Source organism: Aquarana catesbeiana, linkage group LG05 (genome assembly GCF_042186555.1).
Source record: "Aquarana catesbeiana isolate 2022-GZ linkage group LG05, ASM4218655v1, whole genome shotgun sequence".
Taxonomy (NCBI): Eukaryota; Metazoa; Chordata; class Amphibia; order Anura; family Ranidae; genus Aquarana; species Aquarana catesbeiana.
Genome location: NC_133328.1, coordinates 441151892 through 441162274, shown reverse-complemented (window position 1 = coordinate 441162274; position 10383 = coordinate 441151892). Strand labels below are relative to the sequence as shown.

At 39.1% G+C, this 10383-nt stretch overlaps 1 protein-coding gene across 1 annotated transcript in view; it reads right to left on the bottom strand.

Annotated features, from left to right (window-relative positions):
• Nucleotides 1–1251: 1251 nt before the first annotated feature.
• The window catches only part of DSEL (dermatan sulfate epimerase like), a 58157-nt gene continuing 49025 nt past the window's right edge, over nucleotides 1252–10383 (bottom strand). Inside the window, exon 2 of the mRNA XM_073631274.1 lies at nucleotides 1252–5722. Within this exon, the coding sequence (XP_073487375.1) occupies nucleotides 1595–5221 (3627 nt within the window). The 5' untranslated portion in view covers nucleotides 5222–5722 and the 3' untranslated portion in view covers nucleotides 1252–1594. The remainder of the gene's footprint in view (nucleotides 5723–10383) is intronic.

Sequence of the window (10383 nt, the reverse complement as noted above, 5' to 3'; positions counted from 1 at the left end):
GATTACTTTTACAGGTGGTGGAAGGGGGTTGTTTTTGAGGTCTCCTCCAGTCTTTTGTGTGTCTTCTACATTTGCCTGTTGCTATGGCAGGGCATTATTAGAAGTGATAGATATAACAAACTCAACTGACATTGTGCATGTAGGAACACAATTTTTTACACAACCAATGCCCCTTCTGCTTTCACAAAAGTGGCACTTACTGATGCACGAGGTAGGATTTTGAGTTTAAATCCCAACACCTGACAGATTTATTTTTTTATTTTTTTAATACAAGGAAGGTTTTTTATTGTTGTGACTGCACTGTGGAGATTTTCTCTCACTATGGGGTTTACTTACTAAAAAAGCAAATAGATTGTTCACTGGGCAAAGGAATTTATCCCAGAACTTAGTGAATGAAGTGAAGCTCTTCTGACTTCCATCATATATTCATGTTCAAGAAAACATTCTTTTCATGCATGTCACTGGACTATTCTTTGTGAAACTTCACCTCATTCATTAAGCTGTGGGGCAAATTCCCTTACAAAGTGCAACTTCCCTTGCAAAGTAAACAGTTTTTTTTTTCCTTTTGTAAATTAATCCCTGTGCTTCTCAGTGCCACCCCTGTAACAATGGGGCAAGAAAGGAACAGGGGTCACCACAGAAAGGTACAGGCAGTATATAAGACATGAACACAGTTTTACCCCTTTTTCTTACTGTAGCAACAAATTGTGTTTCTGCTGCTTTCTTTATTTGTATTTGAGAGATTTTCCATGACTTCCTATTCTGTTGACCCCCCCTCCCTGGAACAAGTAAATCTGTCTATGAGACAAAGACAGAATTAAATCTGACCAGTTCTAATCCTTCACCGCTGTATACAATACAAAAATATGTTTTGCCTGTGGTAAGGATTTAAAGCCCATCTCCAAGCAAAGGAAAAATGCTCCCATACATCGGGGCTATCCCCACACGGCAAGTGTTAAACAATCATTTAGGTCTAGGGGACTGAAAAAAAAGCTGTTTTACTAACCCAATCGTAAGCACCCCTCCACAGCCAGAAAACTTCTTTACTCCTCCTTACTTTCTAGTAAACCTTTTCTATGAACACAGGGTCTGTCAGTGCTGCCAAGCTTCTGCCTTGCTTCTTGCCTGGCTCTTATTCTGACTCACTGGCTTCAATAAGTAGTTCTCATAAGTAGTACTCAGAGGGTGTGAGGAACACATAACAGACACACTCTTGATGACCATTTTTAAAAGGCCTTAAGCTGAAAATGTTCTGCTTTAATGAAACAACCAAACCATAAAGAAGAGGACCAAGCAGAAACATAAATATCTCTTTATACAATTTTAGTTTGTTAAATTCTAACTATATCATTTATATAACATTAAAATGTACAGCTTCTAAAAATGACTGTGCATAAAATAATCTATTAAAAAAATCTAAAATACAATATACAAGAATAAACAACATTTTATTCTGGTTTTAAATTATAAAGCATATTGTACTAGTGCAAATGACTGCTGCCCTGCAGCACGTAGAGGCCACAACTCAAAAAATCCTCGACCATAATGGTGATTTTTGGCTTAGCCTGTATTACAGTGGTTTGAAATAAACCTTTCAACCCTTAAATCTTTCATATCCAAGATTATCCATTTGTGTCCAACAAATGTCCTCAATCAATTTGATTTCTTCCCTCAGCATGTAACGTTTCCACATATTTATACTGGCAGGTGAAATATCTCCTTCGTGGGGTAGGTAGAATAAGTTGGTGGAACTGGCAAAAATTATTTGGTTTAAACTTGCAGGTGAAAGAGGAATGCCAAAAAAGGAGTATATTCTTTCAGTAGTCTGTTGTGGTAAGTTGACAATATCTTCAAATTTGATCAAAAGATAATTTTTTGAGGGTAAGTCACTGTTTATCCTAATTGCTGCTGCTGTATTTGCTAACCACAGATGAGAAAGCTTTGCAATGTCATGGGACTTAGAGTTAGATAATTCTTCTTGTAAAGATTCATACTCAAATGCATAGCCAGAAATTGAGCTACATTTCTGCTTTTCTTTCTCCTGGAACATTGACGATAAACGTTGAGGAACATTTTTTAATGAATAAAGACTGGGATTACTTTTATAAAGCATGGAATAAACCCATGCTCGTGGGTCACGAACAATAAGTAATGCCCTTAGCTGAGGCCCAACAACCTTATGAATAAATGGAAGCTTTAAAGTCCAACTTCCACTACTTAGGCTAAGCACAGGCTGAGCCTTAGGAAATAATGATAGATGATTGCGCAATTGTCTAACATAGTCTGCATCTCTCTCATAAATTCCTTTTAGTCTAGTTTTTTGCTCAAAAAGAGTGTCTTTCCTTTTAGATCTTCTTCTTTTATCTTTGCTAGTTGAGGGGTGGTGAAAAAGTTTGAGCTTACTGACCTCCTGTAAATCAATGTTCTGTAAATGGAGCTGTGTGTTTTGAAGTAAAGACTGAAGCCAGCCTTGAATTAGTTGAAAATGTCCATCCTGGACATCAGAGCCAGTCCATTCACACGCATCAAGAAAGGAATCAATTTTGTACTGTGCTTCAGGAATGTCAATGTAAGCTGTAGGGACCTTGATGTAAACAAAATCTGAACTGTTAAGAAAAAGTACTTTTAAAATTTCAGCTCCTGAACCTGGCAGAGATGTAATCACTACAGTAGGCAAACTAGAAGAATAGGTTTCAGATATTTTAATGTTGTCTGTATCCGCAACCTCACTGTTCCACTTTGGACAAATAGGCTGCGTACATGTTGTCCACACATCTACTAATTCAAAAAACCACAGTGTTATGATTAGAACCAATATCCAACGCATCAGTTTACCAAATGGAATATAGAATCTCCAGTGAAATGCTAAAATTCCCAACCCCACACATAACATTAAACCGATTATCAGATTGATCTTAAGTCCAAAGTGAAACACATTCACATTAATGTGTTTATTTTTCTTTACATGCTCAGTTCCCAAGCCAAACTGTACTATTTTATTTTGGTCTTCTAATTTTGCATACCCCCCAAAGCCAAGAAAATTAAATCTGACCTGGAGATCATTATAATCTGTTACCATGGACACCACATTTTCTGTATTATTTATTTTTACAGAGAGTTTAACTCCGTATTTGCTACTGTCTAGGAATCTTAAATTTGAAACATTGACATATGGTCCATGAAATAAATATGCAATCCTTGAAATTTTTTGGTTTATTGGAAAAGTAACATTAACAAACTGAGTCCAGCGCTTTTTGAACTCTGCTGTCTGTTCAGCTTCTTGAATTTTAGCAGCAGGACTATTACCATTTTGATCTATCCAAAACATTTTGTAATGTGCATCCCAAATGTCCATCATAGCACCATTTAATTTGTTCAAATGTCTATAAGGAACATATTTAAAATCTATGTCTAAATTATGGAAAAAGGCACTAACTAAAGAGATTGGAGAGTCTTCATGCTTTTCAATATGGTCAAGCACAAGCAAAGTCTGATGGTTTAAAAGTAACAGACAACGATAAACACTTTTTAATCTCATGGAAGACGAGTAGGAAGCCACTGCTTCACCGCTTACAAAAATAGACCCTCCTTGCTGACTTGCTGTTATAATCTCACCTGATGCATCTCCAGATGCATCTGTTGTCCATTTCAGCCATTGTGAACATTCACCAAGTTGTCCTTCCCATGGGTTATTGCACTGGCTTGTAGGAGATGGAGCAAAAACTAAAATATTATTTAAATGACTAAATTTTGGACCGTAAAGGGCCTCTGAAACAAATACTTGTCCATTGGGAGCAAATGTGAAAGAATTCTGATCGGGATGTTCATGACCAGGATTGAAACTTCTCCAGCCATCTACCCAGGAGTATGGTTGAAAATGGACAATGTCATAGACAGCTCGACCACCAAGCTTTCCAGACTTGAATGAAAAAAAAGTGTTAGTTTGGGAAAAAGGCAAGCCAGCCCCATATGTTACAACACCCCAGTTGGAAAACAAATGCATTTTTGGTGTACCAAGATCTGCTGGTGGATGTGAAGGTAGTTCATGATTATACCACAAGTATTCTGTATGAAGCGTGCTCCATCTCTGTGCAACAGATGGTACCATTGGTCCATCTTTAGGTCTGTGCTTTCTAATTTGACCTGCTAACCAATTTCCTGCCCCATTTTTTAGGATAAACGTATCCAGGAATATTAGCTGGCTTTCTGGGCCATAGAACCAGTTGTAATTAGAATCTGCTATTCCAACAGTTCTCTGGTAACCAGGCAACAAAGTAGAATAATAAAACCAAAAGTGCATTTTCAGCCAATTGTTCTCTAAATGATTAATGCCAAAATGTCTCTGTGCTAAGAAAACATACTGTGTAATGGATTTTGCTGTGTAGCTCCCATACGCAACTCCTTCATCAAGAGAACCATCTACCACATGATTTAGCAAAAACATTGTCTTTTCCATCACATCAATAGCAATTTCCTTCCAGATGCTTGCCTGGCTTGATTTATAGTCTTCCACAACAAGTGCACCAGTGAGCAATGCAATCATGTTAGTGGTTTGGTGGTTGTGTAGGAATTGTCTACCCCATGAACGGACTTTGGAATATTCATACATTTCACTACTCACACTCTCAATTTTTTTCAAATACTTTTTTCTTCTGTCTCGGTCAAGTGAGTGATACAAAAAGTCAAACGCAGTGGCAAAACCAGATAATGAGTGTGCAACTGGGACTTCATCCCCTGGGGAATTTTGAACAAGCCAATCTTTGTAGTCTGTCATTCTGTCCATATATTCTAGTACAAAAGTAAATGAAGCTTTATCATCCGGGGAAAGAAGGCAGTACAGTGCCAAGGGTGGCAGATTATTCCCATAAATTTCATTCCACTTGGCTACAAAATCAGAATGCTTCTGAGGAGGCAGGTACACAGATGGATTAGCCAACATCTTGCTAACAGCATTTTTGATTGCCCTAAATAAATGTAAATGAGTGGTATGGGACTTTTGTTTTAATCCTTGAACATCTGCGCTATCAAAATACAGCCGTGGATGAGAAGGGTTGTTTGTCTGCTTGATGGTAGCAGTGACATGAAACAGTTTGTTATGGTGAGTGACATCAATGTTGGGTGTCATCCAATTATCAGAATAATTGCTACAACATACATGGAACAATGACAGGAAAACAAAAATAATTGTCAAAAGAGAGCGTCCTACTACATTTGGAGCCATGATCCATTAGGCTGCAAATCAATAATACATTTGATTCATTTTTCAACTGGTGTTTAGGAAGTCCAATGTATACGTGACTTTGGAACACATTGCTAAATTGGTTAAAAAAAGTTGATATAGCAAGTCTGCATTTCTAATTGTTTTTTTTTTATAAAAAGCATCAATGGGGTCTTCATTACTGGTATGCATGTTTGCTTACTCATCTAATTACTGAGTTGTCATGTTTGCATTCTTTTTCAAGAAAGAATTATTGAATCACTGCCAAAGAAACAGTTGCAGTAATTTATGTTTTATTTCTTATTTCATGGTTCAAGTTCTCAGAGATACGCTGAAAGAGCAGTATATATTTAGTTTTTTTTCATTGGACAGATTTACTGAATACTACTCTCAGATGTACTTTCTTTGTTTATCCTGTGGCACGGTACACAATTTTGCAACTTCTGGCATCTTAATTTTTTCCATTGGTGTTTCCAATTTTCAGTTGTATAATAGAAGAAATACCTGCAGAGACAAAAAGACAAATTCTTGTGAAGTAGTGATAAGATATTATTAAAAGTACATGCCCATGAATCATTACAATCTATAGGTTTTAGGGTTTTACATCTACATATTGAAATCAAGATTTAAGAGAAAAAAATTTCAACTTTAAATGAGGATTTTCCATATGGACTTTAGTCTGATATTTAATATACAGTAGAACCTCGGATTGCGAATAACGCGGTTAATGAGCGTTTCGCAATATGAACACTGTATTTTTAAAAATCGTAACTCAGTTTGGGAGTGTTGTCTCGCAAAACGAGCACAATTCAGGTCAAAGCAGTGTGCAGTACCACTTTTGGCCTGAGGTGGGGGGGCGCCGGAGCCGAGCAGAGCCGAACGTCCCATTCGGAAATGCAATGAAGGCCTGAGTACATCACGGCTGACCTCGGCAAATCTCGGGTAGGAAGCTTTCCGAGGTTTGCCGAGGTCAGCCCAAGTGTCCTCAGGCCTTTTCAGCCGTTTCCGAGGCTCTCCGTCGCCCCCCCCCGCCTCTGGCCGCATGCGGTATTGCATCCCATTGAAGTCAATGTGGAACAAATTATTTTGGTTTTCATTGACTTCAATGGGAGAACTCGCTTTGATATGCAAGTACTTTGGATTAGGAGCATACTCCTGTAACGGATTATGCTCGTAATCCGAGGTTCCACTGTATATATATATATATATATATATATATATATATATATATATATATATATATATATATAAAAAATATAAAATATTTTATTGCACCCTATTTATATACTAGAACACTGTTTAGATGTGTTTTGAGACTCTATATGGTCCCTCTTTCTGAAACTTTATACTGATGTACTTAGTTTGATTGCACAGTATTGCACTTTACTTTCATTATCTGTTTAGCGCTGCACTTTATTTATATATTTTGAGTGTGCCTGGTATCTGGGTTATAGTGTACACTTGCTAGTCTGTTTCCAGTGCCGATATATATTTTTCTTTTCAAGCATATAACTGACCACAAAATTAACACTTTTTTCATGCATTTACTGTATATATCAATTGTACAAGTTAAACTGTATTTTTTAAAATTGTGCGTGAGGTTACTACAGCGGTTTTAGGAAGCAATGGGGGTTATTTACTAAAGGCAAATCCACTTTGCACTGCAAGTGCACTTGGAAGTGCAGTCGCTGTAGATCTGAGGGGGACATGCAAGGAAAATAAAAAACAGTATTTTTGCTTGCACATGATTGGATGATAAAATCAGCAGAGCTTCCCCTCATTTCAGATCTTCCCCTCAGATCTACAGCGATTGCACTTCCAAGTGCACTTGTAGTGCAGAGTGGATTTGACTTTAGTAAATCAACCCCAATGTATACAGGGAAGTAGAAACCATTATTCTTGCTGAGTCTCAAGTTAATTTATAAAGCCGAAACTGAAAGTGGAACATTGTTCAAACACATGCACCAATGTAGAAGGAACTTTATGAAAAAATAGGATTTTTATAACAGCTTGCCTGTAAAATCCTTTTCTTGGAGTACATCACGGGACACAGAGCCACAGTAGTAACTATATGGGTTATATAGGCTACCTTTAGGTGATGGACACTGGCACAACCTAGACAAGAAGTTTACTCCCTATATAACCCCCCCCCTTACTGGGAGTACCTTAGTTTTTGTAGCAGAGCAATACATGTGTATACCAGAAAGAGGGGAGGGACCTCTGTGTCCCGTGATGTACTCCAAGAAAAGGATTTTACAGGTAAGCTTTTAAAAAAATCTTATTTTCTTTATCGTACATCATGGGACACAGAGCCATAGTAGTAACTATATGGGATGTCCCAGAGCAATGCTATCTGAGGGGAGGGAGACACAAACAAAAGTAGGGTGCCATCAGACCTGAGGACCTATAATTCTGCCTGCAGCACACTGCGCCCAAAGGCGATATCCTCCTGTCTTTTTACATCCACCTGATAGAATCTGGTGAAAGTATGGACTGAAGACCAAGTTGCGGCCTTGCAGATTGCAGCCATGGAGGCTTGGTGATGCACTGCCAATGAAGCTCTAACAGCCCTGGAGGAGTGCGCTTTGATTTGAAAAGGTGGAACCTTCCCTTTTAAACCGTAAGCTTGAACAATTACCGACACCTTAGACACTGGCGAAAAAACTGAGGTACTCCTGGTAAGGGGAGGGGTTATATAGAGAGTAAACTTTCTGTCTAGGGTGTGCCAGTGTCCATCACCTAAAGGTGGCCTATATAACCCATATAGTTACTACTATGGCTCTGTGTCCTGTGATGTACGATAAAGAAAAAGCTTTTTAAGACTGCAGAAGGTATGTTTAATGACAGTTTGATGATAGCTTTAATTGACTTTCCTAAAACATGCAAATCTTACCAAGGATGACTTTAAGGGTCCTTTCACACTGGGGCGGTTTGCAGGCGCTATTGCGCTAATAATAGCGCCTGCAAACCTACCCGAAAGTGCCACTGCTTTCATTCCAGTGTGAAAGACCTGAGGGCTTTCACACTGGAGCGATGCGCTGGCAGGACGGTAAAAAAAAGTCCTGCTAGCAGCATCTTCGGAGCGGTGAAGGAGCGGAGTGAATACCGCTCCTTCACCTCTCCTGCCCATTGAAATCAATGGGACGGCGCGACTATACCGCCGGCAAAGCGCCTCTGCAGAGGCGCTTTGCAGTGGTTTTTAACCATTTCTCGGCCGCTAGCGGGGGGTAAAACCGCCCCGCTATCGGCCGCATACCGGCGGTAAAGCGCCGCTTACAATAGCGGCGCTTTACCGCCGACGCCCACCCCAGTGTGAAAGGGCTCTTAGAAAAACTGAAAATACTTAAAACTTAGAGACCATTTTTATCTTGTAAATCTCTTTCTTTTTACATTTTGTTATAGATCTGCAGAATTTCCAGCAACAATGAGTTGCATAAGTGTTATGAAAAGCTAGTAAGGCTCAATTCACACATCTAATGCCATGGAAAAAACATGTTCCACACCAAAGAAAGACTTTCTACACCAATAATGGACACAAGGTTGCAAAACACTTGTGCCAACAACCCAAGGTTGGAAATCTGACCTTCGTTATTTTTTTTTTACCAGTAGTCATTTTTGATAATGATCAAATTCAGGTTAAGGATTATTAAGTGGACACAAAATGCTAAAAATAAGCGCATTCTATACATTCTATTTAATGAAGTTCTTAGAAAAAAAAAGCGATAACAGTCAACATACTATACATGTCTAAAGCCCTGGAGCATCATATTAAAGATCGTTGACCTTGCTATACACAATTAACAGCACAAAACCAGTAGATATTACACCAAGAGACAAGTTTAACAAGCAGCAGGACACATACTTTTAGTATTCTAAAGAGATTATTACTTGTGCAAGTTAAAGGTTAATATGTTTTATGGGGGTTTTTTTTCTGTTAACAGCAAGGATTTTTCTTTATGGAAATCCTTGGCAAACATGTTTTTATGTCTAGTGATAAACAGCTATATAGTTTTAAAGGCAGCTGTGTGAAGTTGGCACCCCATGTTTGTAATACCTGAATAAAAATATACCAATAGTTTGTGCCGCATTTGTGCTGATTTCTGCCGCAAAAATTAGTGTTTATGCCGGTTTGGTTTCTGAGATATTAAACATTCCATTTAATGCAAGCCTCGCCAACTTTGCACCCCATGTTGCTGAATTTTAACAAATGCGCCATTCGTTTGTGCCATGTTTGTGCTGGTTTGTAACGCAAAAATAAACATTTGTGCCACTTTGGTTTTGGAGATATTGTGTGTTATAGTTGCTGAAACCCCGCCCACTTTGCACCCCATGTTGCTGAATTTTAAAAACAAGCACGCCATTCGTTTGTGCCACAGAAATAAACGTTTGTGCCGATTTGGTTTCGGAGATATTGTGCGTTATAGTTGCTGCAACCCTGGCCACTTTGTACCCCATGTTGCTGAATTTTAAAAACAATCGCGCCATTCGTTTGTGCCGTGTTTGTGCTGGTTTGTGCCGCAAAAATTTGTACCGCTTTGGTTTCGGAGATATTGTTTGTCAAACCACACTGACTTTACACCTCGTTATTAAATCTTACATACAACTAGATTTATTTGTTTGTGGTTTGTGCAGATTTGGTGGATGTTGTACATGATGTTTTACTTCACATGCGTAGTTTTGCCACCCCCACAGGGATCCCCCCTTCCGATTCTCTAGCGCTGACTGGAAGAACAGACGGAGGAGAAAATCTGGGGAGGGGGCAGGCACAGCTGGATCTGGCTCTAGTGAAGCTGACTCTGGTTCTAGTGAGGCAGAACCAGCTATCAATCAGGCAGCTGGGTGGATCTCGACAGTATTGTCGGGATCTGTCCCGGCTGCATCGCGGCTCTGCGATGTCAGGATATAGTCGGCAATAGCCCACCACATGCACATGAGTTTTTTTGTCACAGGAGAACATGTCTGCTTCACTTCCAGCACGTCTAGCACGTCTGGGAAAAAGCAATCTGGAACCAGTCTAGTACCTGATATACTGATGAAAGTTCCATCTCTCTCCCCGTGAAAAAGATTCCAGTCATTCAAGGAAGAATCTCACGAGCTACGAGCTCTTCACACCTAAAAGCCTCGCAATGCTTAAAGATTATCGGCACAATGGTCTCTATGACCCC